Genomic DNA, 21,605 nt, shown 5'->3' on the forward strand with positions numbered 1-21,605 from the left:
GCTTGTTCCTTAGACTACGTGTAAGCTTGTACCATTACTTGTGGCAAAGTAACTGTAATAATATTTACTAGACGTGTTTCGATGTATCTATGAGATTACGCAGTTACTAAAAAACAAGCACGTTTTTCGGTAATGATGCTTCGTCAGGTGCATACCTCAGCGTTTTAGATCAAATGATATGTTTTGTAGGTACTTAATTGAGTTATAAAGGGTTAATTACTGCATGTTAGAGACTTACCGCTCGGGTCAGTTCTGCCCGGGTATTGATGACACACGGATATAGCCTATATCACGCAGGAGTAACGGGATGTTAATGTGTTTTATTAAAAGTAGTTTCAAGATTTGTTCAATGTACCAATTGAACAGACATTAAGCACATAATCTCTTCACTTTTATAATACTTATAAGTATGGATATAAAGAGTTGTAAATCGAGGTCGACTTTATTAGAAGGAAATTCCTCAAGGAACTCAGATACTAAGCTACCTTAAATTGATTTATATATACTCAATCTAGTTACCCGAATTTGACTATCTCAGTATACAATCTGCTCTTATGTCTTTCATATCAAAAGACCGAGCGTCTACTGTCGCTTAAATTAAATAGGATATACAATTGAGTCCTTCGATTGCAGATATTACCAGGGAACACGAACACATACCTGGAAAAGAAGAATCATCTAGAGCCACCGATCTGGGCGTCCAAGATCCGCTTCATACCGTACAGCTCCCACCGTCGCACTGTGTGCATGCGAGTCGAACTTTATGGATGCTATTGGAGTGGTAAGTCAAGTATATATTTATGTTTTTCTAGTTGTCACATACAACTTTTGAAGTGAAAACTTCTTTAGCGGCGTTGGGTATAAAATCTTAAACTCGCGTCAGGACACGTGACCTGATCGAAAAAGCGTAAGACGGATGGATATCAAACATGCTCAACGTTAATAATCAAGTTTTCACTTCTACCGGCACTCCCGGAGTGCAACCCGTCTTTTTTTTTATCTGAAAAGGTAGATAATTGTAGTTTTTCCTTGCTGATCCACTCCTATTGGGATTCAATTCAATAAGTACCAACAGTTTCTAATATTATTTTGTACGGATAAAGAAAAACTGTACCATTTAATATTCGACACAAAATAAACTATATCTTCTTATTTATTGTTATTTTTTTTTAATTCAGTAAAATTGTTATTTTTAATATTTGTTTTGTGTAATTCTTCTTATATACATATTATTATGTATTTTTGTAATACATTAATAAAGCACTATGCCGACTAACGTAATATCAACACACAGAAATGAAGTTAATATACACTAAGTAGGTAATGTTACGCCTCGACGAAGATAGAATCTAATCATCCGTATAATAATTCCTCTTATGACAGAATAGATTAATACAATAACATTATTAGCAATCCAACGTGTGTTGAGGACACGTGAATCCCTCACATGTTATCGATGTGTCTATCCTTTTGTTTTAGAGCGAACACTGCATTTGATAATTCGAAATAGTATTCAACTAAACTGAAGTGAATTTCAAACATGGATTCGCCCTTAGCTACAAGTCTGACATGGAGCATATATTTCGTTTTATTTTTATCCAACTATGATATAAGAAGGGTTATTGATATATATTTTTTAGTTAAAGACAATATGAATGATGAATTTTAAATATAGGAAATTAGAAGTCAATATAGAATGAAAATAGTAATTTATAGATCTTTGTAAATTTTGTTATCGTTATTATACGTTTTAAGCATACCTTCATAAAATTACCTGATAGACTGTGCGGCTTTTCTTTTTTGTATTTGTTCATATTGTGCCTTTATAGAGAGACTTAAGCATAACATTAAATGCGATATCATATCTTATGTGCATGTCAATTTATTGGCTCAATCATTTGTACATAATGATCGATAGGAGAAAATTCCAGAATATATATTGCATCAATTGTTACAACTCGACAAATTAAATTACTAGATCGTTCACTTGACTTGATTTACCAAAGTCAGCTCCAATTAACCTTTGAAATGCTAGCTTACAAAGTAACTTAGTGCTCTACTTCAGTGCTTTTGTTGTTACAGTAATAGTCCGAGACTTTGAAATTAACTGATTATTGAATTTTCAAGCGCAGTTTTTCCGATTCAATTTCATCTACAGAAGTTCATTGTTCGGTTTGAACGCGCTTTAGCGTCAATAACTATTAATTAAACAGTAGTAAATAGAAGTTGATTTTTAATGAAGAACAATTAATGTATAGTGCGCTATGTCGCAGCGAAACTTATAATTAATTTAAAAGCGATTTTGTACACTTTTAATAAACTATAAAAAAAAGTAATTGTTCGCATGGTAATGGCGGGGCAATACCCAGAAGTTAGTTATCGCAGTGCTTGCCAGCGAATGTCGCAAATTGTTCTACTTACTTAATAATAGCTGTGATATTTTTCAGTCGTTTTTATAAGTTGCTTTCCCTGAATCTTTTGCGATATTGATCACTAAATTTTCGTTCTGTGAAACGAAACCTATTTCGTTTCGTTGCAATTGGACGCTTTGAATGTTTCAATTCTTGCGCTATAATATCCGGGAATTAATTGCATTCAGTGTATTCATTTCTTACATAAATTTCATTTCGATTTATTTGAAATTCTCAGGTGAATATAAATGTATATTATACGGTTTTCTTAGTAGAGGGTTTATAAATAGCCATTCTTCATACTTCACATATACGTGTGAACCTTAACATAACGCAATCAATGCTGGCTAAAACGCATCACACAATCACCATTAGTTATGTTTAGCTTAGCTTTATAGTTGAATATAAATCAGCATAAGATTATTTATGTCTCTAATAAATAAGGATTGCAAATATCTATCGATGGATAATTTATAACATTGATGTAACGGCGATGTGTTCAATGATTATAAATCAAACGTTACTTGAACGATTATTCTAAAATGTCTTTAGGTTAGCTGATTATATTATTTATTTCGTCCCATTGGTATCGGTGTTATATCTAAGAATAGTACAAGATTTACGTCACTTGTTTTTCTAAATCAATTTAAAAAAAATCAGTATTGGCATTTCGAAACCGCCCATTACGAAGCAAATCAAATTATCCTGCATTGGAAAATTCAGTGTAAGAAATTCGAGTCACCTGCAGTAGATGGACTTTACCGGGAACAAGTATTTCCTCAGTACGAGTTGAATTCGCATCACCCTGTACGTTACGTTTGTTACGAATGAAAGTAGATGTATCATATCTAAATTGGGACACCTCTCGAAATGTTGTATATTGGCATTCGAATGTTTCGTGTTTGCATGCTTGAACATGTTAGATGTAGTTTTAGATGTATTTAAATTTGAAGAATTTTTAGTTTTTGAATATCCTGCAAAAGTAATAGTGATAGGTTAATAGTTAATACCTATTACGATTTTCATTTTATTGACATCTTTTCGGAAAGGCATGGACTTTCGTGTTCATATTGTGATTTCTTATGTGATTTCTTCTAATACACGTATACATATTATAAGCATTAATATTTATAGCTCTTTTTTTACTGATAGGCATTTTTAGTAGCATTAAGCCTTTGCATCACAATGAATACCTATTTTTTCAACAGTCGGCATCGTATCCTACTCAATGCCAAAAGGCGACAAGCGTAGCAACGGCGTGGAACTGACCGACACGATATATGACGGCCAGTGGGGGGAGGAGCTCAAGGGTGGTCTCGGCCAGCTTGTTGACGGCCAGTTTGGGGGCGACGAGATACGGGAGGCCGCTAAGAACTTGGCCTGGGTCGGATGGAGGAACGACTCGAGGCCTAGCCCTCCAGTTATCATCTTTGAGTTCGATAAAGTGCGCGAGTTCAGCGCTGTGCACTTGTTCTGTAATAACAAGTTCATGAGGGATGTGCAGGTTAGTCGTATTAATTATTTTACTTTATACGTTATTAAATAATATGTACTTAATAAAAATGTCTTGATTTTTTGGTGATGTATTGGATAATAAAATTGATTGTTATTATTGAATGCTAAGCGAATTGGTTATATTTTGCTCTGCAAATGAGAGAATTATTAACATATTATTATATTTTTTTGAAGTAAAACTTCTTTAGGCGCGACTAGGGAGTAACTCAGATTTTTTTTCTGACGGAAGTAACGCTGTGTAGTTTCCGCCATTTAAAAAAAATAATTCTGATTGGTTGTAAGTATATGTCATATACTACACGCTTCTTGACTTATACGTCAGCTAGTGGCAAATATCATAATCAATTAGGATTATTTATTTTCAAATTTTCAAACGGATCAATTGTGAATAGCAAAGTGAATGAAAAATTCAACAGTTTTAAAAACATTATTTTAAATTGCAAAATTTTTTGAAAATCTCTAAATATACTTGTTTATTTATTACTTTTAAAATAAGTAAATTAAAAATAAATTTTCTGACAATTGCGACATTTTATAATATTCAATAACAAGGTTATATTGACATGTGCGTTTTACTTCAATCGCGCGTAAAGGTTACACGCACACACTTTTTTTTTTTACTAATTTGTTATTCTTATAAATAATGAAATCTTTTAAAATCTAACTCTGAATATACAGGTATTCTCCGAGGCGATAATTTCGTTCTCGATCGGTGGCCGGCACTTTCAAGACGAGCCGATCCACTACACGCCGGTCAGCGACAATATATTCGAAAATTCTAGAAATGTCAGCATAAAGCTACATCACAGGATCGGCAAGTGGGTGCGGATTGAACTGCGCTTCTCGGCGCGATGGATTCTGATCAGCGAAGTCGTTTTTGACTCGGGTATGTTGAATGAATTAATAAAAAAAATTGGTTGTTTGTAAAGTAGGTTTACGATGGAGATGTTTACGTGATAACGTCTTATTGGTGGCAGCGCTCGCGATGAGACGGGAGATCGGTCCGTCTCTCTCTCGTTATACCTGCGATCGCGCTCGTGAGGTTTTGGTGTGACACAAGTTTCTGAACATGTCACCCGACTAAAACGATTTTAAAAACGTTATCACGTCAAAAAAGTTATGCACTGTTGTTGGAAAAGAATAAAGATCTTATTTATTTAATCTTAATAGTTTTTCATATTGTTTAAACACGAGCATTTATTGAATGTATTTTTACAGATGTTGCGCAAGGCAACTACACGCCGGAGAGTTCGAAACCGGTCCAAACGAAGGACAAAACGAAACTAATACCCACAAGCAATGTGCCCATATCCACCGCGCACCAAGACGACCCGCTATACATGGCGATAGTAGTCGGTGTCCTAACCGCTCTAGTGATACTCCTTATAGTCGCCGTATTCCTAATAGTCCATAGACACAGGCATAGAAAATGCTTCGCCTCGCCCTTAGCCAAAACGACCATAGCGCAAAAGAGGACGGTACCAGAGAGCTACAACACGTGCGGTACCTCAATGTTGCCAGACAACAAAATGTTAGACTGTGGTTTAGATGTTAAGTCCGACGAATATCAAGAGCCATATCAGGCTTTGAAGTGCGCGCCATATTTTAGTTATAGTACTGTACTGCTAGAGATGAAAGACTTTGTTAAGGATTCCAATACAGCTTTATCTGGTAAGTTTCGTATAACTTTATAATATCTTATGATTTTCATGTTGTGTGAATTTTAATTTTAAAATATTCAAACAATATCGATTTATATTAGCTAAAGACTTCTCAGTGAATTGGAGTCATTTTTAATATCTTCTCTGGTTTGTAATGAAGCCTCTTAAAAGAAATGATTCAATCTTATTAAAAATAAAAATATTTTAAGCCTTTTAAAATTTTATTTTTAACATAAACATTATTCCTTTAACTGGTTTCTTTAGAGCTAGCCACCCACCTCTCTCCACCCATGAGCTAGTATGAAAGTGCGCGCACGTAGCGACGCAACTCCCTACACAATTGATGGGAGAGACAAAATAGTTGCGGAGACAAAGTTGCTCGTGCGCGCTAGCTCTTAGAGCAACTTGTATGACAATGACAACTAACAAACTATCCCGACTAAACAGACAGTTCGAACTACGACTACGCGGTGCCCGAGCTCAGTTCAGCGCCGCTGCTGACGAAGCGTCGTCTCGCTGACGAGCTCTCGGAGCGCGGCACTGTGCTGGTCGGCGAGCGGGACCCGCCTAGTGACCGGGACACTCGCCGCTCGGCCAGCTCCAAGCGGAGTGCACGGGTGAGTGTCTACACACATACACAGTCACGTACACGTATACATTCGCAAACGTACACTATACACACACACAATCACATACACGTAAACATTTGCAAACGTACACTATACACACACACAGTCACATACACGTATACATTCGCTAAACGTAAACTATACAGATGCACACAGTCACATACACGTATACATTCGCAAACGTACACACGCACGCAAGTTAGTCAGATGTTAAACTCACGCACACCTGCCAAGGTTATGGCAATAAACTCCGTATATGCTTAGATACTCCCGTAGTGACCGGGACACTCGCCGCTCAGCCCGTTCCAAGCGGAACGCACGTGTGAGTAATAAATATATACGTGTATCGTGGATAAGTCACATACACACACACGCACGCATTAATTCGAACACGTACACGCAAGCATACACGTTTGATACACGTAATATAAATATTAAATACAGACACGCGCTTTACGCACTACATGTTCGTACGGAGCATCAGACTCGTTACATCTAGAATACTAAAAAACATTTTTATTATTTTCAATCAAAAGCCACTAGATAAGAAATCACTTAAATATTTAGGTTTACAGACAGAATTTTTAAAAATATTTACTAAAATAATTTGTTTCAGTCGCCGAGTCAACAAGAGGTGCTATTAGATGCAAAGCGAAGACTCGAGACCACTAACGTGATCGAGTTCCCGCGACATAGACTGAGAATGATCTCCAAGCTTGCCGAAGGGGCATTTGGCACGGTATGTACATAAAATATAAAAATTCTGGTGTTAATGTTTTGAAAATATGAAATTCTCGTAGAGTATATAATAAGTCTATTATATTTCGACCAAACTCCTGATACAGATATAGAGTTAATTTAAAAAAAACAAGCAGTCCCCGTGTGCTCTTAAGGCTGCAGTCTAGCAAAATTGCGTTTTCAACAAGTTATTTGACAATTTTTTCCCGGCTAATGAAATGATAAACTGAATTTTTTTTTCTTGTTTATCAATTAGTGTTATATACGCAATGCGCGTGAATTTTTTCACATTTATAAAGTTACTTTATGTTACCTTAATCAGGCCTTCAAGATAAGTCTCTTTCCCCCAAAATCATTTCGAGCTAAGTTTGTGCACTCACTACGTTGCAACCGATTACAATTTACACAATCTGATCAGCGCATTATTATCCTTATATAGTCGTTATTAAAAACTGCTGAATACAATTGCCGAAAAACTTATGATTTTCTTAATTAGAACGTTATAAATTCATGAAATTTCCCATTTTTTGCCTTACAAAATCTATTGATAAATACTGCTAAAAGTTATTTTTTCCATTAATTTATTCGATTTGGTTGAAGACCAATGAGTATTAATCCTTTAAAATGTTTTTTTTTTAATTTTGATAATTCTTTAAATATTAAAAAAATATTTAAAATAATTAGGAAAAATCCTAGCGAATTTCTTTAGTCGCGCTCCTTGGGCCGGAGCGTTCTGACGTGTGCTCTACGCTCGATTTTCCTTCATACCGAAGTGAAAGTTGCTCTACTTCATTAAATTTAATATTTTTGTTAATTGATTATTTTTATCTTAGTTTTGTGCAAATATTCGTATTTTTAAACATTTGATTTCGATATGGAAAATAAACGAAAAAAATACGCGTGTAACTACTAGAAAAAAAATTATCTTCGAACATAAAGTTAATGAAACCAAATAGATTGCAAAGGTGATTGGCAACAATTTCTTTATTTTACGGGGTGTCAGTAAAGGGATGTATATTTCTTTAAAACTAAAGTAAGCTCATAAATTTTCTTATAATATAATTTTTTTGAAGTTCCAAAAATGTTTATTTTTCATTTGAGAAATACGAAATATAATATAAACTTGTATTGAGAACTTGAACTTCCCAAGTTCATCCGGGGAAATCCCCATACGGGGAAAATGATTTGTTTACTCCAAAATTGATCCGAGGTGTTTTAATTTTTTCTTCTAGTCATTTTCAACGTAGCGGCATGTTGTTTGATTATTAATTTTGTAACATAAATGCAGGATGTTGGTTTTATATTCTGATCTTACAGACGCGCTGACAAATTTAGTCCGCCATTTCTAGTTTAGTCTACCAACTCTAAGTACCAATATTAAAACGAATGGATTATCATCACATCATCAAAACTCAGATGTAATGGAAGATCACAATAACATAGAAAATTCAGTGGGTGTTGAGAACTAAACAAACAGAAGTAACAGAGACGCGAAGAATAAAAAAAGAGGACGAAAACGTTGATGCTTTCCCTTTTCGACATATTGTAAGGGTACATCACCAATCTGCAAAAAACAAAACTGATGATTCCCAATTGCTGATTAAAAATGAAAAACAAATAATTGACAACAGTGGTGAAAATTTGCTGATCACAATGAAACATCCTTCAGTGGTAGCAGATTTACTCATTTCAAATGTATCGGTGAACAGCGTAAAGGATTGTATACAGGGTGTAATAATGTGCAGGCGATTATGACGTTATTATTGCAGGTATCAAAAAACTTAAAACTGATATCGAAATTACTTTACCTAATGAGCAAAATGACAATAATAACTTTTTAAAAGTATAACGAGAAATATCTAAAAAATTTACTTTATACACTCCCATATCAAAAAGGGAAAATGGGACTAGTAGAAGTTAAATGTCTAATTCCGGCAAAAGACATGAATGCGGAAGATGCGGTTAAAAAAAAATTAATATTTGAAATACAATGCAAAAAATAACACTTTTGTCATAGATAAGAATCATGACTATTTTTTCTAAATTCAGGGACAACTAAACGTTGCAGAAGCAGAAGTCTGCTTATTTGCTGTTTGGACTGGAGTGAATAATTCGTTAAAAATAGAATATATAAAAAAGTATGTAACGTTTAGGCAAAATAAAATGATGGACCATTATCAAGATTTTACATAAATTGCCTACTGTCAGAATTGATTGATTCGAGACTTCAGCATTCGATGCCCATCAAGGACCCATCCTATATCATTCAAGCGATTGAAAAAAAAGAGATAAATCCAGTGCAACCGATAAAGCATCAGAATGCTAGCAAAAGATTTATTAGGTTTATCAATATAAATCTATATATTACACATAATATAATAAATCTGTAGAAGACGCGAAGACTGACATCCGCGCGGACGGAGTCGCGGGCGGAAGCTAGTCAGAAATAAATATTTTTTGTTTTCATTTAACACAAACATTACATTTTTTTTATTATATACAAAATTTGTTTATCCGTTTTATTAGTTAAACTGAACAACTTTCACTAAGAAACTCATCAGTTATATAAACATGAAGTTGAAGATATCAATAGAAAGTATTCGCAAATTTTGTGTACTGATAAAAAAAAAATCACCCGGTGTAATTTTCACGAAAATTGTTTCAAATTGTCATTTTTGGTACTTATTACGAATATTAAATTATGCATACGAATGATTCAATTTTTAAAAATTAAGTGGAGCAACTTTCCCTTAGTACATTTGTATTATTTACGTATAGGATGACAGGATGCATTTGTTTGCACTACTAGACCAAGCCCTTAAAGTCGTATTCTGAATATCGTATAGGATTATAATAGGAAAAAACTATTCTAAAAAATCAAATGCATGCAAAATTCAACCTACCCTTGTACTCTTAAGGCCGGGACTCCACCAAAGCGGAGACGAGACGAGCGGAGAGGAGATGTTTTTTAAACAACCAATAGAATTGAGTTATTGACACGTCTCCTCTCCGCTCAGCTTCAGTGGAGATCGCTGTGCGGAGATGTGTAATATTTGTATGTCGCGATGGAAGCGGAGATGTGAGCTGTGCGATGTGAGCTGTGCACCTTTCGTGTCAGAATGCGTACTGAGCACTCAACGCCCCGCACCCGAGCTGAAAAACATCTCTTCTCGCACAGCACACAGCACACCGCACACATCTCCGCTTTGGTGGAGTCCCGCGAGCTGAAAAACATCTCTTCTCGCACAGCACACAGCACACCGCACACATCTCTGCTTTGGTGGAGTCCCGGCCTAAAGGCCTATTTCTCGTATCCGAAACTTTCCTATAAAAAATTGTTTCATTCAACAAAAAAAAATGTGTGCGTGTACACACGTAAGAAGTGAAACTTTTTTATGACCTTATTTTTCAAAAAATAATTTACTACATATATGCAACTTTACAGAAATACTTTCGAATCACGCGTGGTAGGGATAAGAAAAAGATGCGCGTAACGGAAAAATGTCACGCGTAACCAAAAAAATGTTACACTACATTTTTTTCCAACCTCGATAAAGAATCAATAATTCTCCTCACAACGCACACGCAAAACTCGACCTTACCCCACACTAATAGAACACACATTCCAGGTGTACGTAGCGGAAGCGGACGGCGTGCCCGAATACAACGGCACTATCACGTCAGAGAAGCGGCTCGTCGCCGTCAAGTTCCTCTGCCACGACGCCTCGCTCAAGGAGAGGTACATCATGTATGAAATATGTTTACATTTACAGCACCACACTACGGACAATCGATGCTATTGCGACTTAATAATGAAGGAATATATTGGTTAAAACTAGATGTTTGTAATCTGGGGGTTTATATACTGCAAAATTGAATTGCACTACAGGTGACATTGAAAATAGTACAACAGAAGGAATTCATTTTTTGACAGGAACTTCTTGACAGTTTAAGAACTTCAAAATTCTTGTTGTGGACTTGTCAATATTAGGGCATAATATGCATTTGTCGCAATAGTTGGTTGTCTTAGTTCCTCGCACAGCCCCGAATCCTATAGATAAGTATGTATAACTAAACGGTTCTGTATTGAAACAATTATTCTGAATATAACTTTTTGGGAGATTACACACACTTAAGTTAAATACAGATTAAAAAATGTTTTGAAAATAGTTGTAATATAAAATAATATAAGATATAATACAATCGTTGTTCATTAAAATAAATTAATAAAACATTTAATGAAAATATCAAATACTTTCAGACATTACACACGACGTCGTCTTGTTTCTAACGAGAACGGCGTTTCAACGACGGTAGAATAAGTAACACAATATATGTTTAATAAATGTTCTTGAAATATTATTTGTACCTAAATTAATCGTATTACTGAATGTGTTAAATTTTAAATAGTTTTTAATTCATTATTCTATTCGTCTTATTATAAAGTTCATATTGCAACAACCGTAAATAAACTTAAACTAATCAGTCAAATAAACAATTTCCACATATAATATAGATTATTGTACTTTTAAAGTAATATTCTACATAAATATACGTTTTTAGGGAGGAATTCGAAAGGGACGTGCGCATTTTGGCCGCGCTATCGTCACCGCACTTGGCACGCGTTTTGGGCGCGTGTCGCTCGCCTCCTTTGGCTGTTGTACTGGAGTATCTTGAATTAGGTAATGCATGGGTTTTTTTATAGTTTTAGGGATAAATGAGGTAAAATTGTGAAAATTGTTGATTAAAAAAAAAGACGGGTTGCACTCCGGGAGTGCAGGCAGAAGTGAAAACTTGATTATTAACCCCGTCTTTTTTTTCACTTTTTGGTATTTTATGGCGTATTTTTTATTTATTTTTTTTCACTTTTTGGTATTTTATGGTGTATTTTTTATTTCACTTTTTAGGTGATTTATGTTCGTTCTTGCGTACAACGGCACCGCCGTCTATGGCGACGCTACTCCACGTGGCGACGCAGATCGCAGCCGGCATGCAGTATTTGGAGACACTTAATTTCGTTCATAGAGATCTGGCGGCAAGGTACGTGGTTTTTTGTTAAATTAATGAAGGTAGTCGACTTGTGTTTTGCGAAATTATATATTTCAATATGTTTTATTTCGATGAAGTTTGGAAAAAGCTTTAAATTATTTCAGTATGTCTTGGTGTTTTAATTTTTGTGGCTATCCCAATTTGTTATCAAATAAACCCCATGTTTACTCGCTTACGAAACATTTTTTGACCTATAAAAAAAATGCATACTTACATGATTTATAATATCCTCCCAGGAACTGCCTAGTGTATAAAGGATATTTTGTCTTAAAAAAAATGCATACTTATAAAATTTATAAACCCCCTCAGGAACTGCCTCGTCGGCAAAGGCTATCAAGTCAAAATCAGCGACTTCGGAACAGACAATGAGCTATACGCGTGCGACTATTACAAAGTGGATGGTAGAATACCACTACCACTGCGATGGGCTGCGTGGGAGTCGGTATTGTGCGGGAAATATACGACCAAGAGCGATGTATGGGCGTTCGCTGTGACCTTACATGAGGTGTTCACACTCTGCCGACGTAGGCCCTACGAACATCTTACTGAGTCTGAGGTGAGTTGGAAATAAAGGGTAGATCCGCAACTTCCTTCCGCGTACGGTGAAACTGTGGAACGATTTGCCACCTGCGGTGTTCCCGAACAACTACGACATTGGGGCCTTCAAGATAAGAGCTTGTTTGTCCATAAAAGGCCGGCAAAGCACCTGTAACACTTCTAGTGTTACAAGTGTTTATGGGCGGTGGTGATCACTTAACATCAGATGGCCCACCTGCCCCTTTGCTTGCTCTGTCATAAAAAAAAAGATGGAAAGGTTGAATGAATGAATGAATGAATGAATGAAAATTCTTTTTTGCTTAGAAATAAATAAATGCAAATGCAAAAGCACACAACACATAATATAAAACAAGCAAAAGGCGGCCTTATCGCTAGGTAGCGATCTCTACCAGGCAACCCTTAAAATATAGTAAATACAATAGAAGGTTAATGACCTTTATGTATTTTTCAATGTAATTTCATATGTAATGGAACTTTATATTAATCTATCTAGTAGTTGTTTGACGTCTAGAACGCACCACGATCAAATGGTGTCGATTTATGTGGTGTTTCTTCTGTATGTTTATTTGTTTCTATCAAAAAATGGTTTAAAATAAATGTAGTGAAATATGGAAACGTCGCCACAAATGGCATCGGAAAGGGACAATTTACGTGGACCTTTTTGCATGTCGGTATCGGTTCAACCGTTACGTGAATTTTATCAATCTTTACTGTTAATATAGTAGTCAATTGGTTTGAGTAAACTACTATAACGTGACAAGAAGCTAAACCGATCTATGGCGTTCCAAACCCAGACGAAGAAACAGATCAAATCACATTTGACTAAGCTTAAAAAAGCGCTCAGAAAATCCTACTACTATCCATACTAATATTATAAATGCGAAAGTATCTCTGTCTGTCTGTCTGTCTGTCTGTTACTCAATCACGCCTTAACTACTGAACCAATTTGCATGAAATTTGGTATAGAGATATTTTGGTACCCGAGAAAGGACATAGGCTACTTTATACCCCGGGAAATAGGTAGGTGGTTTTATCCCGGAAATCACACGGGAACGGGAACAATGCGGGTTTTTCTATGACTGCGCGGGCGAAGCTGTGGGTGGAAAGCTAGTGTATTATAAAGGCGAAAGTTTGTAAGTATGGATGTATGGATGTTTGTTACTCTTTCACGTAAAAACTACTGAACCGATTACAATGAAATTTAGCACACATATAGAGGGTAACTTGGATTAACACATAGGATAGGTTTTATCCCGGAAATCCCACGGGAACGGGAAATATGCGGGTTTTCCTTTGAAAACGCGGGCGAAGCCGCGGATAACCGGAAAAAAGGCGGAAATCTAGTACAGATAATAAGTTGAAACATCTATTCCAGGTACTGGAGAACCTATCACACATGCAAGTGGATAACGATCTCTTCGAGTGCATAGAGCGAGCACCCGGTATCCCGCGAGACATGTACGAGCTGATGCGTGAGTGCTGGCGCCGGGACGAACCGGACCGGCCATCATTCGCCGAGATACATCTGTTCTTGCAGAGAAAATGCTTGAGTCTGGCTACGTGATATACGAGCTGGCTGGACTACTCGCTCACTAGGATGTAACCGACGAAAGTTATAGAAATTCTGCCCCCTCCCCCCGAACCGGACCGGCCAACATTCGCCGAGATACATCTGTTCCTGCAGAGGAAGTGCTTGAGTCTAGCTACGTGATATACGAGCTGGCTGGACTATTTATGGCCCACCCCCACCCCATAAATAGTCGTCCCTCGTACCACGTTCGCAGATACACCTGTTCCTCTGCAGGACTTCTGGAAAAACTAGATACTTCTGGAAACTCCCCCCCTATTTACACTCGTATTTGTACCAAGTCCCCCTTACAGTATACGGCGGTATTGATAACGCACTGATTTTCTAGAATGTTCCCGCCGTGACTTGCTCCCTCTTGATTTGCTCGAATATTCCCAAATATGTGACATAGAGGTTGGCTCGACGCGAAACCGCTGCTCACCAAGTTAATTTACCCCATTGTACCTTTTTGCCTCGCTCCAGTATTACCACCTTAAACAACTCTATTAATTTGCCCAACCCCCGCCCCACCCTATCCCTTACATCGAATATGCCAATAATACAGAAATGCTAATACTTACGATGACAAACGGACTATACATGCGCATGTCACAAATAAGCCCTTATTAAAATAATTACAAACGATTTCAATGTATAAAAACAGGATTCAATTAAAATGTCTGCTTTATATTTTGTATGACTAAACCTTATTTGTTATTACGTTAATCAACCGTTATTTTTCCATTTAAATTATTTTATCCGACTGCGAAAGGAGTATGTTTTTGATTATTTTTTGTGACACACTTGCGAAATTAGAGAGAATCTTAGAGTTAATATGGCCTAAACAGCTGAACATTTTTTCAGTATGTATGAAATTTAGCACATTGCTAACATTTTCTACAATTGCTTACAACGGCTAGAACAGAATAGAGATTAAAACATCAAATTATATGGTTTATAAGTAAGACACATGTGTGTGTTTTTCCATATTGTATCAACAATAATGTAGTAATTACTGAATGTTCGCAGCAAACATAATGTAAGGATTAAATAATGAATTAAAATTGTCATGAGGCTAAACTAGCAAGTATATTTTAGAATATATACTGTGGAAATATTTCGTAGTGTTGTTAAGAAAGGTGTGTACAAGAATGTACGTTTCTGAACGAAATTTGTTATGTCAATGTCAAAACAATGTATGGTATCCAAATTAAAGGAAAAAATATTCTTTGAGTTTAAATTGTATGTTGTCTTTTTCAGAGTTTTGTAATTTTTTTTTAAATTTAAATGCTCTATGATGATTCCTTTTACAATTTGTGTTTGTAATTTGTATTTATGTGTTTATTTTACTTAATGTTTATGACTTGATTCTTACCATTAGTAGTTTTGACATGACTATAAATACAATTTGAATTAAATTAGAAAAGTTATTTGATACATAACTTATACTATCGTGGTTTAAAGTGGTCCATAAGAGAATCGTACATAAATAAAAGATGTACAATTATGACATTTGGAACAGTTTAAATAAAATTAAGTTCTTTTGTTGCATTTACTTTCCTTTGAATATATTTCCTGTTATATTGTTAACATCTTATTAAATACTTTTCGTGGTGTTCTATTTCAACGAAATATTTATTTGTAAAACATGATTTAACGAATGTTATGATATTAAAACGATCGATTAAACATACGTTTATGATTAAAAATTGTACTTGCGTAGTTCCAAAATGATGGATTTGTAGGGTTCTTTATGCATATATGGATCTCAATACTAAATTTTATTTCGAGTTAATTCTTAAACTTTTTGTTAATTCTTATATTTTCGATGCCAGTCAATTAAATATTAGTGCAAATAAAATAAATTAGAACCCTACAAATAATGCAGGTTTTCTGTCGCCGGCGGCAACGAATAAGTCGTAGGAACTGAATGCTATGTCTGTTTCAATAGATATTCTGAATTGTTCTTAAAATATAAATGTTTTTACGCACATCTATTGAAAGTTTACACGAAACATATCTTTGTAAATGTACCAAAAAATGGAAAAAGAAAATACATTTTTAGGACAGAATGTTCTATTGATACAGATAGTTTAAATTTTTATGAATGTAGTTTTGTTATAAGGTGCAGGCAGTTCTTTGCTTCACGTTTGCTAAGAGGCGTAATTTAGATATAAATGTTCGACTGTTTCGTGTGTACGTGAATATGTACTTAATTGAATATACAAATAGATGTTCAGCTTTTGTATAAAATACTCACTTTATAAAACTACAAGGTTGTTCAACGATACTTAATATGAAGTTATGTTTGAGAAGCTTTATAATTTATAATGTAGTGGCAAACTTGATCTATTAGGAGTTCATTGAAGGAATCATAGAAGACTGTGTAATTTTAATTGGGTATAATATTGTATATGAAACTACCAAACATCATATAACCAAAAGACAATCTATGGTAAAAAGACACTGTTCAATTACGCTTTACAATCACTTCAATGTACTTTTTTATCTACTAAACTTTTATATCCGCCTGAGATAAACAACCATTCAATTGTTCCGGACACTCATTACGCGATTGATTTTCTTAAAATATTAACCATGTGAGAAAATAATGAATCAACATTCCAAATAGAACCCTAAATGAATAGATATAGGTTACATTTTCCTGTTTAATAAGCAGTTAGCTCGCTACCCCGAGTCACGCACGCAACTGGGTCTCGGTACAAACGTTGTTATAGTCTATTCATCGTGTCACTGCCACTCGAGTGCGCACATTAGGATAAATGCATTTATATTCCGTTTTTAGTATTTCATTTACAATCCTAGACTAAAACACTCGATAACACGTAGACGCTTCTTATTACGTTGTGATTAGAAAACAAAACTCTTAAATTAATGAGCTTAATAGCTAGTGTAGTCGTGTTGCGTGTTGCCAATATGGAATTAGGAGATGAATAGATTGTAATCGATTTCTTATTACTGCAAATCGACTTTTACGAGTGAGCTACGTATAATAGACATAAGAAATCTGATCTTCCTCTGCTAATCATAGGGTATATGACTGCTTTACTTCGCTGTACTGTATTTTAATGGTAATATAAATGGATTAGAATCAACGTTGGAAAAAGTATTGTAAATCGACATATTTGAATCAGATTTAGAAGTATTACGTTCTGATATAAACCGATAGATTCTTAAATAGAGGGTATAAAGTTGAAAACAATTATATTACCGATAATAATTACCTTTAAATGTTTGTGATTATTATTTTCATATATATCTAGGTAATAGCGTCTATTTTCCATGATATCTCTATTCTCTAGTATCGAGTTCCCATTTATATTGCGGATCCCAAATTCTATATCATCTAGTTACCAAATTATAATAGTAATTTATTTTCGTGTAACACTTTATTTAAAACATATTTTAAACAATTCTATTAGTCCCTAGATATAGATGCAAATGATCGATTATTAAAAAAAAATGGAAAAATAATAAAAGAATTTTAGAAAGTATTTATATGAATAGTTGATAATTGTCTATTTTCCGTAGTTTGCTGTGTTAAAGTTAGTGTTGACAGTCTTCGACAATATTTTGAGCGATTAGATAGGATCTAACTTTTTATCGAAATTAGAATAATACTTGTGTTCGGATACACGCACGGAATATAGCGATATCAAATATGTTTTGTAACGTGTATCGGACAGGAGCGGTCTCCATACGGGCGTACTTGCGGTGGACTCGGTATATATAGGAAGTTAAGATACACCCATATACGATTTGTCACAAAACGTTCAGGTTTTTTGGCAACCCATACAACATAGGCAGTGAACGTCCATTGAAAGCATGCCTGTATGTAGACCCTTCAGTTATAGTGTATCACTAGATGTTATGTTTCCCTGTGGACCGAACGAACGGCTTAATTTTAAGAGCCTAATATTTGTAGCATTCGAGTATAAGTAGATGTAAGCAATCTTTGTTTGCGAAGTAGGAGAGTATTCACTATTTGTACACAGACGGAACCAATGTACTAGGCTTAGCGAACACTTAAGAGATATAATTATATTCTAAGTAAGTAGGAAGACTTACAATAATGCATTTACTTGAATCTGGCCTTACTTTCTTGTTGTACTATCTAGCTTATAGTCTAGTGATGAGAGTAGTCGTACGGAGTCTCATTCCCTCGTGCTATATATAGTTAATTTAATGATAGGCCACTTATAATAATGATGTACAATAAAACACCCTCTCTGCCTTAGTGACGCTGTTCTTACCCCTAATGCTATTAATGAAATATCACGTTAGATTGAAATTATTATGTACCTTGTAAATACGAATTCTAATGGCTGGTGTAAAATATGAGCACTATGGAAAACTTTAATTCCTAACAATGGTCCAAACTTCACTCGCTTTTTTATTTGTACTATACGATTATACAATTTCTATATGTAGATAAATAAATAATGATAATTAGTATAGATATAATGTCTTATGCTTTAATTTTATTTTATAAATGTAAATCATGTATTTGACGAAATGCTTAATTTTCATAATCGAATTTTATGAGAAAAGGTTGATACCAAATGCAGTATTTTTATTTTATATTCTACATCTTTGTACCCAAATAAAAGCAATAATCTAACTTTGGTCGTTTTATTCAATATCCATTATATCCCTCTGCCCTCACTACACTTTACAATACGCAAAGAAAGGAAAAAATTAGCCTGAACTCTTCTAGTTTTCACATAGTATTTACAAACATTCAGCTTATCACAGTTTCACCAAGAACAACTTCCTGATGTTAAATAAATGTTTTTCTCGATTGTACATGAGAATTCCTAACAAACCAGTATCAGTAATGAAGTGCTACAGTAGTCTCCTGTTAATATGTTTTATACAAAATATTCTCGCTGTGAAAGTAAAAGTAATAATGCATTCCGAACAAGAAGATTCCAGAATGGAGGAAGAAGATAATCCACATACCGAAAGTTGGGATTATAAGAAAAAGGTTGAGATAACTATGTTACCTTTTCTACGGAAAGCTCACAGGCATGCACTTGAAAAGCAGATCGAGTATGAAGAGGAGAGACCAACTACCGAGAAGACAAAGACGATCCATCCCAATGAAATGATATTTCCCTTGATATATCGCCAAAGTCATATAAATAGTATGTTTAAATTCGGTGAGAACTGGTATACTTGGTCAACTGAAAAGAGGACAGATGGGTCGAAGGCAATCAATTATTATGTTTGTTCTGACGAGCCGAAGCACTGTGATGAAGTTGGATGGGTAAGATTTAATTATATATTTTATGTTAAAGACATTGTTAAAATAGGAACTCAGTTACAGTAGGTTATAACATCCAGTTTCTTTGAATTTACTGTGTGATTAAGTTTAAATTTCAAATAAATTATGTGTTTATAAAAGATATATTATTAAATTATTGCTCAACAGGAGCGCACAGATACAATACCAAGATGCGCATTTCAAATAGATTCCTTGATGCCAGATGACCGCGCTTGTTTGAACAGTTTTGGTGTGGAGCCTCACACTAACGGGGTTTGCGATGGAGGCGAACAAATGAAGGTAATTAATATTTTTTAAATTATTCTACAATGTTATTAGTGGATAATTCTTAGGCTCTAAATTAATAGTTTAATAACTTAGTTTAATAACTACGTACCGTTTACCGTTTTTTCCGCTCTGGGTAGATATGCGTAAACCTGGATCTTACTTCACTAAAAAGGTTCCCAATTGGTCCTAAAGTTTGTTCGGTTCGAATTTTTAAAGACATAAAATTCATTGGTTTTTACTTAATTCTGTTATACTCTCAGGTCAGCGACATGGTACGAGCATGTGGTTCACGGATACGTTCTTTGTGGCGATTCTTACGTGTGGGACAGAGGCCTGCTAACGCAGCAAAACCAGCTGATGTTAATTCTCTAATATGCGAAGACGAAGAGGAGTGTTATATCACTATTGAATATAGAGTAAGAAAATATATGACTAATATTATAAATTATAATAACTTAGATTGAACCTTATTCAGTGAAAATAAATGTAATTACGTACACTATATATGGTCCATTGAAAAGTTACATTTGGGGTTGCATTTTTTAGAGGACGCAATTTTATTTTTTTGATGTGTAGGGGTGGTTAGTGTGAAGCTATCACCAAGTTTGTGGGGTCGCCACCCTTGTCCCACGGCCGCCATCTTGAAAATAGCGGTTGATATGGTTTTTACGATATATCTCTTAAACTATTTATTTGATAAAAAAAAATTGTTTACATTATTTGTTGCAAATTAAATACTCTACAACTTTGATCCTGCAACTTTTTGTCGTAGAACTATAAATAAAAAAGTTATAAGCGAAAATGTTCAGAAATTAGAGATATTTATATTTCTCAATAAAACTTTTTTTTATAATTTTATTTAGAAATGATATTTGACCATTTTTGTAGATGGTCATGGAATGTGTACTGAAAAATAGTACTCACTTCAGAGCGCTGTAAAACCTTAGTTATTGACGTAATGAAAAAATGTTGTATATAAAAAATGTTCCTCGAAAAACAATCTACAAAAATGGTCTGATATCATTTCTTCGTAAAAAAAGTTTTATTGAAAAATATAAATGGCTCTAATTTCTGAACATTTTCACTTATAACTTTTTTATTTATAGTTCTACGACTAAAAGTTACTACACCAAAGTTGTAGAGAATTTAATTTGCAACAAATAATGTTAAAGATATTTTTTTATCAGATAAATAGTTTAAGAGATATATCGTAAAAACCATTTCAAACGCTATTTTCAAGATGGCGGCCGTGGGACAAGGGTGGCGACCCCACAAACTTGGTTATAGCTTCACACTGACCCCCCCTACACATCAAAAAAACAAAATTGCGTCCTCTAAAAAACTCAAGGTTAGGGCTAAAAAATGTAACATTTCAATGGATCAATATTATACACGTATAGACCATTTAGATTAATTTACTCTTAAGGATTTGCCATAAATTTGATTCTAGTTTTGAAAGCATAAATATAACAAAAATGTTGTATCTAATAGGTTTTCGGCTCTGCGTTTAGAGCTAAACACATTTTTAACTTTTATAGGTACACCACGACAGGATTACCTTTTCTCTTCACGAGCCATCTCGAGGACAGACTTTCAAAAGTGCTTTAAAACGAGAAGTGCCCACAGAAGAAGAAAATAAAGTATCAGTAGTTGCTGAATCTCGACCGCATGTCACACACAAAGTCAAGAAAATACGCGAAGATGAACAACACCCACGGAAGAAGTACCGTTTGAGATCCAGAAGTAAAGTTGCTGAAGGCAAAGGCATTGTGAAGGAAAGAAATGACTCTGGCTACGGTAGGAGGACTTTGAAAAATAAAATTAAAATAAAAGAAGATATATCGGAAGATGTTTCTGATAAGTGACTCGTTTTAAAATGTAAATATGTTTTGTAAAATAACG

At 34.7% G+C, this 21,605-nt stretch overlaps 2 protein-coding genes across 3 annotated transcripts in view; both read left to right on the forward strand.

Annotated features, from left to right (window-relative positions):
- The window catches only part of Ddr (discoidin domain-containing receptor 2), a 45,855-nt gene extending 27,084 nt beyond the window's left edge, over positions 1-18,771 (forward strand). The window contains exons 5-15 of one of the 2 annotated variants that reach the window (XM_090101899.1): positions 634-781; positions 3,620-3,915; positions 4,605-4,812; positions 5,145-5,597; positions 6,035-6,204; positions 6,833-6,955; positions 10,584-10,702; positions 11,518-11,636; positions 11,862-11,994; positions 12,313-12,559; positions 13,937-18,771. In XM_090101899.1, the coding sequence (XP_089958025.1) occupies positions 634-781; positions 3,620-3,915; positions 4,605-4,812; positions 5,145-5,597; positions 6,035-6,204; positions 6,833-6,955; positions 10,584-10,702; positions 11,518-11,636; positions 11,862-11,994; positions 12,313-12,559; positions 13,937-14,125 (2,205 nt within the window). In that variant the 3' untranslated portion in view covers positions 14,126-18,771. The remainder of the gene's footprint in view (positions 1-633; positions 782-3,619; positions 3,916-4,604; positions 4,813-5,144; positions 5,598-6,034; positions 6,205-6,832; positions 6,956-10,583; positions 10,703-11,517; positions 11,637-11,861; positions 11,995-12,312; positions 12,560-13,936) is intronic. The other variant, XM_090101907.1, reaches the window with a different exon arrangement.
- Positions 18,772-18,926: 155 nt separating this feature from the next.
- LOC149911010 (uncharacterized) lies at positions 18,927-21,568 on the forward strand. Its single transcript, XM_090118275.1, has 4 exons — positions 18,927-19,418; positions 19,584-19,715; positions 19,964-20,119; positions 21,242-21,568. Exons 1-4 carry the CDS (start codon positions 18,927-18,929, stop codon positions 21,566-21,568), a joined length of 1,107 nt encoding a protein of 368 aa, XP_089974401.1.
- The last annotated feature ends 37 nt before the right edge of the window (positions 21,569-21,605 follow it).

The sequence above is a fragment of the Colias eurytheme genome, chromosome 1 (assembly GCF_061535395.1).
Source record: "Colias eurytheme isolate Ceu_HAF_F1 chromosome 1, ilColEury1 Martin Lab GWU primary, whole genome shotgun sequence".
Taxonomy (NCBI): Eukaryota; Metazoa; Arthropoda; class Insecta; order Lepidoptera; family Pieridae; genus Colias; species Colias eurytheme.

Bases quoted from the DNA above. Each gene is read 5' to 3' on its own strand.
- LOC149911010 (XM_090118275.1), top strand. From the start codon at position 18,927: ATGTTAAATAAATGTTTTTCTCGATTGTACATGAGAATTCCTAACAAA. The intron at 19,419-19,583 runs GTAAGATTTAAT...ATTGCTCAACAG, and splicing joins ACTGTGATGAAGTTGGATGG to GAGCGCACAGATACAATACC. The intron at 19,716-19,963 runs GTAATTAATATT...TTATACTCTCAG, and splicing joins ATGGAGGCGAACAAATGAAG to GTCAGCGACATGGTACGAGC.